Source organism: Echinops telfairi, unplaced genomic scaffold (assembly GCF_000313985.2).
Source record: "Echinops telfairi isolate 266 unplaced genomic scaffold, ASM31398v2 ScPeMD7_655;HRSCAF=1070, whole genome shotgun sequence".
Classification (NCBI taxonomy): Eukaryota; Metazoa; Chordata; class Mammalia; order Afrosoricida; family Tenrecidae; genus Echinops; species Echinops telfairi.
In genome coordinates, this window is record NW_022104553.1 from 16,173,584 (window position 1) to 16,186,884 (window position 13,301).

General features: G+C 48.0%; 1 protein-coding gene across 1 annotated transcript in view; it reads right to left on the reverse strand.

The window, feature by feature from the left end:
- Positions 1-346: 346 nt before the first annotated feature.
- Positions 347-13,301, reverse strand: part of SMIM17 (small integral membrane protein 17) — a 29,177-nt gene continuing 16,222 nt past the window's right edge. Inside the window, exons 3-5 of the mRNA XM_004715654.2 lie at positions 7,093-7,385; positions 4,132-4,208; positions 347-2,426 (exon numbers count right to left, since the gene is read on the reverse strand). Coding sequence (XP_004715711.2) covers positions 2,316-2,426; positions 4,132-4,208; positions 7,093-7,385 — 481 coding nt within the window. The 3' untranslated portion in view covers positions 347-2,315. The remainder of the gene's footprint in view (positions 2,427-4,131; positions 4,209-7,092; positions 7,386-13,301) is intronic.

Consider the following 13,301-nt stretch of genomic DNA (forward strand, 5'->3'; position numbering starts at 1 on the left):
AGCAGATGCTGGCTCACAGCAACCCGATAGCACAGGGTCAAAGAACTGCCCTGTAACTGCTTCCGGGAGTAGAGGGCCCTGTCTTTCTGCTACTGAGCAGCTGGTGGCTTTGAACTGCTGACCTTATGGATCGAAGCCCAACAAATAACCACGACACCAGCCACCAGGATTCCTCGAGAGCGCCACCAGGGCTCCTTAGACAGCTACATAGCTCTAGATATATAGAGGCACAGATATTTGAAGGGCAGAATGGTAATATCAACCCATATTAGACAACATAAAATGTAAGGCAAAGAATTAATTCGGTTAAAAAAATCATTTTATATTTGACAAACGATTCAGAATCCGGTGTTAACTAATGTTTATTTGAGTGCCTACTGTATGCCTGGTACTGCGCCTGGTGTTTACATGTATTTAATTGGTGAAGACAGCAATACTGCACTTACATGTCTCACACTACACAGCTGCTGAGCATAAGAAGCAAAGGTGATAAAAATATACTGATAAACACAAGCATAGTAGCAGATTTACACATAGCCCTATTGTTGTTGTTCACAGAGAGCATAGGTCAAAATTAAATAATGCTTGAGTCTCAATAATATAATTGATAAGACATTGCTAATAACAGACACTTAGAGTTCTGACAGTTACAGACAGAATACATATCCATCTTAAATGTTTGTGAAACATTTATCAAAATATAAGTGTATTTTCCAGGCCACAATAACATCTTTTAAAAGAATTTTGAAAGCAAAGTATAGACCAACATTCTCTGTTTACAGTGCAGTAGAAGAAGACAGATAAACTATTTTTAAAACGAAACAGGAACCCAATCACTAGGTTTTAAAGCACGTTTCTAAAACGCTGCCATAGGATTCTTAGATAACAACATAAAGAATAAAGTTAAGTATCAAACTCTAAGATGTGACCAGAGCTATAACCAGAAGTACATTTATTTCATTAAGCATATTATCATACCAAATATTCTTTTAAAAAAAAGACAATATAATTAAATTCAGCATTCAACTTAAACACCGAGACAAGGGATGAAAACAACCAGAAACAAACAGAGTACAAATTAAAGGAAAATCACTAAATTGCAAATGAGATAAATAATGGATATAAGTAAACTTCAGTGTTGTCTCTTTGGGAAAAAGTAGTTATCTCTATAAACCTTTGGAAAATCTACTAACGTGTAACCCACAAACAGTAGGTAAAAGGAGAACAGGGATAGAACAGATAGAGATAATTCTGTTGAATGCTAAAATAAGAGATGCATAATTCATCTGAAATGCTCTGTGGAGTTAACCAAGAATTCTATGGGGTAAAGGAAAATTGCAGATGATTAAAAAAAAAATAAATTCATGAAGTAGAGTCTCAATGGAATGATAATACTGAAAGAAAGAGAAAGCTGCCCAAGAATTAGCTGAAACTTCCCCTCCGTGGCTGCAGGACCGAATTGCTTTACTAGTGAATTCTTGTACAATGTCAAGAAATTGATACCTGTCATTCGACAGAAACAAGTCCAAAAGTAAAAGGGAGTGAACATCACTCACATCCGCCACTGACACAAACTTATCCCGGACACCAGAATTTGACAAAGATAGCACCAATCTCACGTGTGAACCTAGAGACCAGAAGCTATGTTGAAGACAGAGGTAAACGTACACAAACGATCCAAGAACAGACCTCAGCACGTGGAAAGGCTGGTGTGCTAGTGAAAAGATGATTTGATGTTAGGAAACCTACCACCAAACTTCACCCATCCTGCGGGGCACATTTTTCTCACCTTCGCTGGTCAGGATGCAGCTTCCAGTTTGCTACGTCCGACACCTCTCACTTTCCTGTCTCAAAAAACAAAGCCCACCACCATTGAGGCGATGTTGTCTCATAGCAAGCCAATAGGACAGAGGGTTTCCGAGAGGGTGGATCTGTATGAGAGCAGACGGCCTCATCTTGTTTCCTGAGACCAGCTGGTGGGTTTGAACCACCTACCTGTGGTTAGCAGCCCAATAACGCTTGCCCTACTGCATGCACCCCCTGGGCTGGTTTCTCTTTCCACAGTATTAAAAAAAATGATAATAATATCATTCTGAGCCCATAAGGCCCTAAGTCAGATGAGATACAGTCGTGGTAAACCTCACAGCAACAGAGTGAGTGCCGAGACAAACCTGACAAAAACAAACAAATCATCGGGACGGTGCTTGAAAGGCATTTGATAAGATTCCATACTCATTGCCAATTGTTGTCACCAGGCTGCTTCCTTAACAGACACAGGGCAGCATCTGTTTCAAAACAACAGCCACCGTTCACGGTTAAATGTGGAACATCATAGGCATCCCTGTTAAAACCAGGAACAAAAACAGCACACACACTACCAAGACTATGGTCGTCTGCTGTGGGGCCTTTGACCACTCCACAAAGCCCTGAAACAGAAAGAGAGAGAAAGGGGGTGGGGGGGGAGTATAAGTATTGGGAAGAAAATGGTCCCTGTTGCTATTTACAGGAAACTGGGAATTAGAAGGTGTATCTACGGAAAAGCTAGCTGAATAGAAATCCCTATATTATAATCCAGTGGCTGGATATAAGATAAATACTCCTATACAAAAGTAAGCAACATTCCTAACGACTGAAAACGGATCCTACGTAGCAGAGTAGACCTGCCCCCTAGGGTTTCCAAGACTGCCATATTTCTGTCCCAAGACTCAGGTGATGGGATCCAACCACTGACATTCTGGTTGGCACTGAGGCTAATTTTTCGGTCAAACTCATTAACTCACAGCCATCCAGCCATCCAGGGTAGAACTGCCCTGTAGTAGGTTTCTGAGACTCTTAACTCTTTATGGGAAGAGAAAGCTTCGTCTTTCTCCCAAGAAGCAGTAGAGCAGTGGTTCTCAACCTTCCGCATGCCGCAACCCTTTCATACAGTTCCTCATGTTATGATGACCCCATATGTGGGCATATCTGCATGTGGGTGGACTCGCCTGCAGATGGTTAGAGGAGTGGTGTCTCGGTTCCTAAGACCATCGGAAATATGGTCTTTGGAGACCCCTGTGAATGGGTCGTTCGGCCCCCAAAGGGATCGCAATCCACAGGTTGACAACCGCTACAGTAGATGGTTTTGAATCGCTGACCTCGAAATTAGCAACCTAGCATGTAGCACACCACCTGGGCTCCTTCCTATGAACTATCGTAGGAAGTTTCAGACTCATGGTCCATCTAAGGGGCATTTCAACATGTCATGAATACATTTAAGGTCTCGCACGTTTAAATCCCATCCATCCTCTAATGGCCTCCAAACACACATACCGGCACGCACACATTTCTTGACCCCATCTCTCTCTGGGCCCGCTAACTGACGTACACGTCTTCTTCAACTGTACACATCCCAGACAGATAGCCTGCCTGTTGTGGAGAACCATTCAGTTGATTCTGTCTCCCGGAGATTCTATATGATGGGGTCAAACAGCCCCAAATGATTCCCTAGCGGGGTTGGGGTTAAGTGTAGGGAGAAGATAGGCAAGTCTTTTCTCCACCAAGTTCAAATCACTAACCTTCTTATTAGCCACCGGTGTGCTTCACCGATGTGCCACTACGGTTCCTTGATATTCTAATACCGAAAAGGGATTGATGCTAACTCCCACGGGCCGATAAGAGGGTCCCCAACACTGTCAGTCTTCACCGCCGTCCTCCTACAGAGCAACTGGTAGGTTTAAACCTTGAGGCTAGCGATCCAACACAGAGCCCACAGCAACACCAGGGCTCTCTGATATCCTAATACCACCCCCTACCACACACACACAGACACACACACACACACACACTAAAACCTCCTCCATACTTTCCCCCACATCACTTCTCCACATCTTTCGTGGTTCCAGCAGAATGTCTTCTGCTCCTCTCGCTGGGCACCCACCTCCTAGGCACACACAGCACACAGACACACTCTCCTCTGTGCCTGGCTACCACAGGAAGGCATCCTGTTCCCAGTGGGAAACCACTTGGGGCTCTCCTCCCTCCTCAGCCTGCTGTGGGGCAGGAACATTCCGTGCATCCAGGGGAAACATCCAGGAGCCCCTGAGCCATGCAGGATGCAACATTTGATGAATGAAGAGAGGAACCCCAACTGACCTGAGAGTCTTCTGACTCATCGTCCTCATCCATTGAGCTCCAGTCCTGGGAGAGGGCGGCCTCTTGTGAAGACAGGTCTGCGTGGAGACGGGTGTGGAAGGGGAAAGGAGACGTGAGTAGCTAGGATGGCAGTGGGTGGAGAGTGGGCACCTCTTGCTCTTTCTGCCTGGCATCCTACCTCTTTCTGGCTAGCATCCTATCTTACCCCCATGCCACTCTGGCCCATGTGGTTCGAGTACAGCTGAGAGAATTGATAAATAAATCAACCTGAATCCTGGTGCTGTTTCTCTACGACCTGGACAGTTGACTTATAACGGGTCACCTGGTGTGCTGTGCCATCTGATCCCTTGTGAAATGGCCAGTCCAGTAGTCCAGACACAGGTACTTCCCAGACATAGCCAAGTATCTCAAAAGGCTTGGTTTACTGGGATTGAAGGCTCTTCACCATAGACTTCTGGGGAAACAGCGCATTGGTACCACATGGTACACAAAGTTCATGGTCTATGTCCTTTTCTGGGTTCTTAAAAGCTTGTGATGGGCCATCGGAGAGGACAAGGACCGGTCTCTACTCCTCAGGAGTGAAAGAGAATGAAGGAAACCAAAGGCAAGAGGAAGAAGCTGGCCCAAGGATGAGTAGCCCACATGAGCCAGGGCCTCTTCACACTTGACACTAGAAAACGAGTGACTGACTGTAGAAAACGAGTGACTGACTGTAGCTACCTGTCACGCTGTAATAGAAAGTCCCGGAGAGGATGGGAGACAAATGTTGACCAGAACTCAAAGTCATTCATTCACATTCATTCACTCATTCATAAATAAAGACATAAACAAACAAACAAACCTCCTGGACTGAGTAGAGCAGTGGTTCTCAATCTTCCTCATGCTGCCACCCTTTCGTACAGTTCCTCATGTGGTGGTGACCCCCCAACCATAACATTATTTTCGTTGCTACTTCATCACTGTCATTTTGCTATTGTTAAGAATTGTCATGTAAATATCTGATCTGCAGGATGTATTTTCATTGTTACAAATTGAACATCATGAGCGCATAGTGATGAATCACAAAAACAGTACGTCATTATAGATGGTGAAATATTTCATTCTGATGACAAATCAATGAAATTGTGTCATAAAGCATGGTGTCGCATGGGTAACAGTCTTCATGCCGGGTCCTCGTAGGTGGGCATATCTGCATGTGGATAGACCCGCCTGCAGACGGCTAGAGGAGCAGTGTCTCAGTTCCTAAGACCATCGGAAATATGTGTTTTCCAATAGTCTTAGGCCACCCCTGTGAAGAGGTCGAGACCCACAGGTTGAGAACCACTAGAGCAGAGGCTAAAGGAATCCCTAAGATATCCTTTGAAATCTAAAATGGAAAACAAGCCAGAGGTCACCCACAGACATGCACTAGATGGGCTTATGCCACAAACCGCACTGGCCCTGAGTCATGCGTCCCTTCAACAGTGGACTATAGGGGCCCAGCACTGGCCCAAAAGCAAAGGGGAGAAGGCAAGGAGGTCACAGGGAAGCTGGCTCAGTGGGAAACAGAACAAAACAGGATGGAAACCAGGAGAGTTCTGGCACACCGTGAACATCATAGGCAAGGCCACGGGACAACCCATACAGCAGGGGTGACAAGGGCACCCAATGAACGGTGCAAACGTTCACCAAATGGAAACACAACAGAAGACTAAAGAGACAAAAGAGAGGGTAGATTAGGAACAGGTACCGGGAAGACATGGATGCGAGCAAGTATAAATGGGGTGTGCGATAAATACCACTTGCAGATCTCAGGAATGGGCGCTGAAAGAGACAAAGGCCTTGCCCCCACAACCAACAGGGAGCACATGAGCTGCGCCTCGAGCAGGGGTTCTCAACCTGTGGGTCGCGACCCCTTTGGGGGTTGAACGACCCTTCCACAGGAGTCGCCTAAGACCATCGGAAAACACATTTCCAATGGTCTTAGGAACCAAGACGTTGGTTTTTTAAGCATACTGTCCCAAAATGTAGCAATGTAGTTTACTGTTGTTATAATAAGACTGTTACCCATGCTACACCATGCTTCAAGACAAAATTTCATTGATTTGTCATTAGAAATAAATATTTCACAATACATAATGACATACTGTTTTTGTGATTCTTCACTATGTTTTCATGGTGTTCAATTTGTAACAATGAAAATACATCCTGCAGATCAGATATTTACACGACGATGCATAACAGCAAAACGACAGTGATGAAGTAGCAATGAAAATAATCTTATGGTTGGGGGTCACCACCACAGGAGGAACTGTATTAAAGGGTCGCAGCATTAAGAAGGTTGAGGACCACTGGGTTAGAGCAAGCACCCTGAATGCGGAGTTCTAGCCTCCTGAACTGTGAGAAACTACATTTCTGTTCGTACAGTGCCCCCATTTGGGCCATTCCAGTTACTGCAACAGTAGATGCGGAGACACGGGTAGCCACGTGTGGTTATTGTTCACAATGACCGTATAAGGCAGGGTAGGTCTGAACCGAGAGGTCTCCTATGCTTTCTTCTCTGCAGGAACGAATTACCAGGACTTTTCTCCCCGGGACCTGCTAGGGTGGGTTTGACCACTATAGTTCACTGAGCAACCCAACCAGGGCTCTTGTGACTGCCACCCAAACGGGACAAAACGCGCACTGCTGTGGAGTAGGTGCTGTCTCTAGCAGGCCTGGAGGGCAGAGTAGGGCTGTCCCTAAAGGGGTTCAAGGCTGACTATGCTTAGAGAAGCCGGCTGCCGAATCTTTCTCGAGCGTCCTTGTCTGCAGGAGTGGCAGCCGGGTTCAAACTGCCCACGTGTCAGCGGGCAGTGCTGCCACCACTCTGCGTTCCCTAAGTATCTGTGGAGTGAATGAGTGAAGGAACGAATGCTAAATCCTCCCCTGAGCTCCTCGGAGACGTGTCCCCCCAGCTCCTGCGGGACCCAGGGCCCTCACCTCGCTCATCGCTGTCCAAGCTGCTGGCCCCGACATCCACGGCCTCCCAGTCCCGGGTGAAGGTGGGGTGGGCCTGCTTCTCCCAGGTGCGGCTCTCGCGAGGCAGCAGCGTCGTGGCGCGCTCGGGCTCCAGCAGGCCCCGCAGCTGCTCGGCCTTGAGGCTCTGCATGTCTCCCAGAGGTGGGGCTTCCAAGAGGGCCGCGGGGGGCAGACCAAAGCCTCTTGCTGACTCCCCCTCCTCCGGCTCCAGGGTCCCGACTGGTGCCCTGGGCACAGGATGTGGAACCTGCGGGCTGACAGACACTTACTTTAGTCATCCCACAAGCATTTGTCTGTCCCCGTGGGACTTCTGATCCAGGGGAGAAAACAACAGGCCGTGAACAAATACATTACAGCGTCTGTTTGGAACGTTCATGGGGGCCTTCTGCCTCTCACACGTGAATTGTATGTTTTGGTCTTTCTACTAATCTGATTTTATCCTTACCACCTTAGTGCCCTTTTTATCATTTTCTGTTGGGTTTTCTGTTGGGTTTCCCAGTGGTGAGGCCCAGCAGGAGTGGATGCCTAATGACACTGGACACACACGGGGTTATAGGAGATGGAGGGGTGGGGGATGGGCCGTAGGGAGGGAAAGGGGATTTCGGGAATAAATCATGAAGACGGAGGGGAGGAGGGAGCTCTAGAACTGGTCGTTGATTGTACAACTCAGTTTGGGGGCGATTTAGCCATGGGGTGGGGGCCGTTGGGGGGAGGCTCTAAGATGGATGTGGTGCTGATGTTACAACTCCCCTTGAGGTGATTGGACGATTGAACTATTCAATTGTATGATATGTAAATGTGTGCCAATAAAACTGTTGGGGGGAAAATAATAATCATTAAGGACAGGATCCAAAAGAAATACAGGTTCATCTTTACAACCAGGATGCTCCTTAGAAGCGAAGATGGGAGACTTCTTTCTCTCACATACTTTGGGCCTGTTACCAGGAGAGGCCAGTCCTTGGAAGGACTTTGTAGAACAGAGTTAGTGAAAAACAGGAAGGCCATCCATAGTGGCTGCAACAATGGGTTTGAACGTAGCGGTGAGAGGATGTCTGGCTGTTGCTAGGACTCTGAACACATTCCACAATACCTCTCCATGACATATGATGGCGTACCCCAAAAAAAACCCGAATTGTGCTGGGCGGAGCAGTGCTTTTGTAGCACACATTTTAGCAATTTGCTCTGAGTTAGTGAACCCAGTGGTGTCACCTGCAAAGGTTCTCTCTGGTCACAGTGAATTTTTTCATAAAAGCAGTTTTGCTTACGAGAACAGCATGTGGCTGTGAGATTTTGTTTCCTGCCCGGGAAAAATGCCACAGAAACGGTTGTGATGTTGAATAGAGCATACAAGGACGGTGCTATGGGAAGAACTCAAGTGTACGAGTGGTTTTCTCATTTCAAAAGAGGTGAAATGTCGATTGATGACAAACCTCGTTCTGGACGTCCACCAATGTCCTGAACAGACAAAAATGTCACCTGTAGTGCATTTGGAGTTCGTTTCACCAGGTCAGACGTAAATCAAAATTTCTGTTTAGAGGTTCTGAAAAGATTGTGTACCAGTGTGCGACAAAAAAGGCCTGACTTGTGGCTGATGGGGGACTGGGTTTGCCACCACAGCAAGGCACCTGCTCACTCAGCCATCTCAGTGTGCCCGTTTTTGGCAAAAAAAACACAACAACACAACATTCCTCTCTTGCCCCACGAACCTGACTCACCCTCTGTGGGACTTCTTTTTGTTTCCTCCAAAGCAGAGGGACATGAAAGTACAGTGATCCGATGAAGTGCAAGAGGCGAGGAACAAACGGAAGTGCTGTCAGCCATCAAACAGATGGGTTAGAAAAAACGTTTCCAAGAGTGGAATCGCAGATTTGACAGATGTATTAAGTGTAAAGGAGAGTACTTTGAAGATGACAAGGTTGTTTGGTAAAAAAAATTTAAATACCTAGCTTTGGGAGGAAAAAATTCAGTTGTTTTTTGCGGGGTACCCCTCACATTCACTGCAGTGCTATTCACAACAGCCCAAAGGTGGAAACCACCCAAGTGTGCACCGAGGGATGAGTGGAAACAGGAAATGTGGCGTGTGCACACGGGGGATGTCACTCACTCGGCACGGGTCAGGGGTGCCTGGAGGCTGCAAACGGAGACTCAGTCAACTTCTAGCTGAAAGGCTGGCAGTTCAAACTCACTTCCTAAAACAGACCTGACAATCTGGCCTCCAAAAAGTCGCCGCCTTGAAAGGTTCCCGCTAAGCTGTTCTGTGCTGAGTGGACTGGGGCACCATGAGTAAGCTTCAAGGGGACAAGGAACAACACTGGCCTAAAGGTTGCAGTTATGGGAACACCCAGAGGTGCCCTGGTGTGGGAAACAGAGAACCTGGGAAGAGAGGGCATGCGGACAAGTTCTCTACGCTCAGAATGAAGGGGTGTGGGAGGCGGAGACTGGTGGAGGGAGCCCTTCATGCTCGTGAGTCGGGGGATGAATCCCAGTCACATTCTTCTAGGTAAAAGTTATTCCCCGCCACGTCCCTGTAATGAAGCCAATCTTAAGGGGCTGCTTGCACGCACATGGTTGTGTTAGCTATGCTTGAAGGTAATCTGCCTGAAGGTTGTCTGCCATGAGAGCAATCAGACCCTATTGTCCGCCCCACCCTAAGTAATCCCACTCGTTCTGATACTGATCATAGACTGTTCCCCTGGAGAAGAGCTCAGAGACAGCTAAGGTCAAGCCAGCTCCGGGATGACCAAAGTTAACCCGCCATCTTAACTCTAGTACCTCCCCTTCCTATTGTGTATGCCTCCAGTATCCGCCCTTCCTGTACGTTTGTGTATGACGTGGCTTGCATGACTGATGGTTGTATAAGCCTGTTAGAGAATACACTCGCGCGCTCACTGGTTCCATACTCCATGTAAGCGCGGTCCCTTTAAATTACCACTCCTCAGGAGCCTATCTGTCCTATCTGAAAGGCAGGACTGGCTGGTGAACATCTTTCTGAAGGTCATGGCCAAGGAGCAGCTCCACAAGCTGTCCTGCACATGCGGCATCGTCAAGAGTTGGGACCAACCCAACAGCAGCTGACAACATTCTTTTGTGCCTTCTGACGGCCTTCGGGAGAAGGGCCCGGTGTGGGGCTGATAGACCTTCATGGTGCTGAGCCCCCTTTCAAAACATGCCTCTGGCTCCAAGTTAGAATGCAGCGACATGTGTCTCTCTCTCACGGTGTCCATTTCTGGAATCACCCTCAATGACCGTGCAGAATGTGTGAGTCCCTCTTGACACCAGCTTTCTCTTGACAGGAGTGAAAATGTTTCCCTTTTAGACAGATGGACATAGGTTTCAAGAGCAGGTATATGGGCTGTGTGTGTGAGGGAGGGGTGTGTACATGGACTCAACCTCTTTGGGAGAATATTTGGCAATGTTCCTACCGAAGCAAAATGTACACGACCACCAGACCCAGTGCCTTCCAGTCAATTCCCACCCAATGTGGAATCCACTCGCTTAGGACAGAGTAGAACTGCCCTCGTCAGGTGTCCCAGGCTGTCAATCTTTTGTTCCACTTCTACTGGCTCTTCACCCACACATCAGACAATCCAATAGTTCAGTCATATCAAGAAGAGTTGTACAATTATTACCACCACATTCGATTTTAAAATGATTTCTTGTATACCTTGTTATTCATGTAATCATTCGGCGATAAACCTTGACGGAAGCAGAATTGCCACACCGCCCTCCCTTTGAGCGGCTGGCCGGATAGAACCACCCACCTTTCAGTCAGCAGCCAAGTTCCTCCAGTGACATCCCAGAGGTCATGGGCTGACACACAGTAGGTGCTCCATACGTAGACACGCCCACGGGCAGCAGTGGACACAGACACACACTCTTACAACAACAGCCAGCTGTTGGTTCAAGTTGATTTTCACTCCAGCTGGCCATGTGCATGTCAGAGAAGACCTGTGCCCCAGGGGATTATCAGACAATGACCTTTTTCAAAGTACACCCCCCGGCCTTTCTTCCCAGCCACCTCCTTGTGGACTCGAACTTCCAGCCTTACAGCTCACAGCCTTACGTGTTAACTGTCCACCCAGGAGACTCCATCGGGCACTCTGTTGTTGATGTGTCTATCCAGCCATGGCAATGGCTTGTGAGGTGCCGTCTAGTCAATTCCACCTCCAGTGACATCCATCTTACTCATGTGACAGAGGGGACCGTCCCAGAGGCTTTCCTAGGCTGACGATGATGGGAGCAGAGAGCCAAGGTTGGCTTTTGACTTTTCCTCATGAGGGGCTTGGGGTGTTCGACCTGCCTACCTACCTGATCTTTTGGTAGCAGCAGCTACCAAACCAAGCACCGTGCACAGCCGTGGCACCACTCAAAAGCAAGCCAACAAACTTGCTGCTATTGAACCTTCCCCAACTCATAACGGCCCCCCAGGACAGAGTAGGATGGGCCCTGTGGGTTTCCAAGACTGTAACTCTTTACAGGAGTAGAAAGCCTCGTCTTTGTCCCTCAGCTGGTGGTTTTGAACTGCTGGCCTTGTGGATAGTAGCCCACTATGTCACCAGGGCTCCTAGGACACCACTCAAATGCTCTGCCACCAAGTGATTCCGACTCATAGCAACACTATAGGGCAGGGTAGAACTGCCCCTGTGGGTTTCCAAGGCTGTAACTCTTTATGGGGGCAGAAATCCTCATCATTCTCCCATGAAGCATCAACTGGTTTCAAAACGCTGACCTTGAGTTTAGCAGCCCAATGTCAGAGTAACCCTCTGGGCCACCAGGGACCCTTTTCCCTTCCATTTCTAGTTCCATGTGGGGGAGTTGTTGTTTCTCCACAACAGCATCCAAAAGGCCCCTTGATTTAAAGGGTGGTCAGGCTTCTTAAGTACTCTTTCCTGGTAGGCATAAACTTTAATTCTAGAAATGCAAGAAAGCAAAATTTGGCTTAAACAATCTTCCTTTATAAACCATGGTATATCAAATTGTATCACTGCCCTAATTTCTTCTTCATAACCCTGATCGATAATTCCAGTAACCATCTGAACACCATGACAATTTAGGTTGGGCCTTCTTAATGAACGTCCTATAGTTCTTTCAGGTGGCAGACCCCAAGTACTGTTCTTAATAATCTCTGGTTTAATTCCAGTGTGGGGCTTTACCTCATAACTGAATAACTCCAGTATCAATTTGAATGCCTTGAGTACTTAGATTAAATTTCCCTGATAAGAGCTGTCTTGCTCTTTCGAGCAGGGGCTCCTGCTTCTTGTTATCAACAGGCCACGGTGGGTCTTCTGAGCCTTCTCTTGGTTCAAACTTACTGAGGCAGGAACTGTGGGCTTTTGCAAGTTGGACCAAGTCTGTTCTCCTGCTGTGAGGCTGGTTGATACCTGCGATAATTGCCAGAGGCCGGTGACTCTGACAGCCCGATGCATCCTCCACTAGGCCACCAGGGCTCCTGCAGCATCCGTCTGAGTCAGCACTGACTGATTCAAGGGCAGTGAGCACTAGTGGCATAGTGGTTCTACAGTGGGATGCTCCACAGGTGAGCAATTTGAAACCACCAGCCACTATGAGGGAGAAAGAGGAGGCTCTCGACTCCCATAAAGATGGTACCACTGGGCCTCCTTTGTCCGGTTCTTCCATCCAAACCAACCCCCTGCCGTCAAGTTGGTTCAGGTTCATTATCAGTCCCAGAGGATGGAGCTGAACCGTCTGGTGGTGTCGCTAAGCAGTCGTCCTCAGCAGGAGCAGCCTGCCACAGCTTTCTCCCCCGAGCAGCAGCTGGTGGATTCGAACCACTGACCTTATGGTTAGCATCTGAGCTCTTCACTGCTGCACCGGCAGGGCTTTCGCCCACCCCATAAAGATCACAGCCTACCGCAGCCGACAGAACTCATCTACTCGCTCACATCGGGTGGCTATGGTTTGGAATTCACTCTGAGACACCCGGCCCTCTTTATGGAAGCCAGCCACCAAGTCTCCTCCATGTCCTGCTATTGCTGGCGGGGCCCCAACTGCCAACTTGCAGTTAGAAGCCAAGCGCCAAGGGCTCCTGTCACCAAGAGGCCTCCTAACAACCAGGGCAGTCTCCACCAACAATAATGCTGTTAGGTGCCAGAGGGGCCGGTCTCAGCCCATAGCAACTCCGAGTCACTTCTGAGCCAATTGCTGCTGCC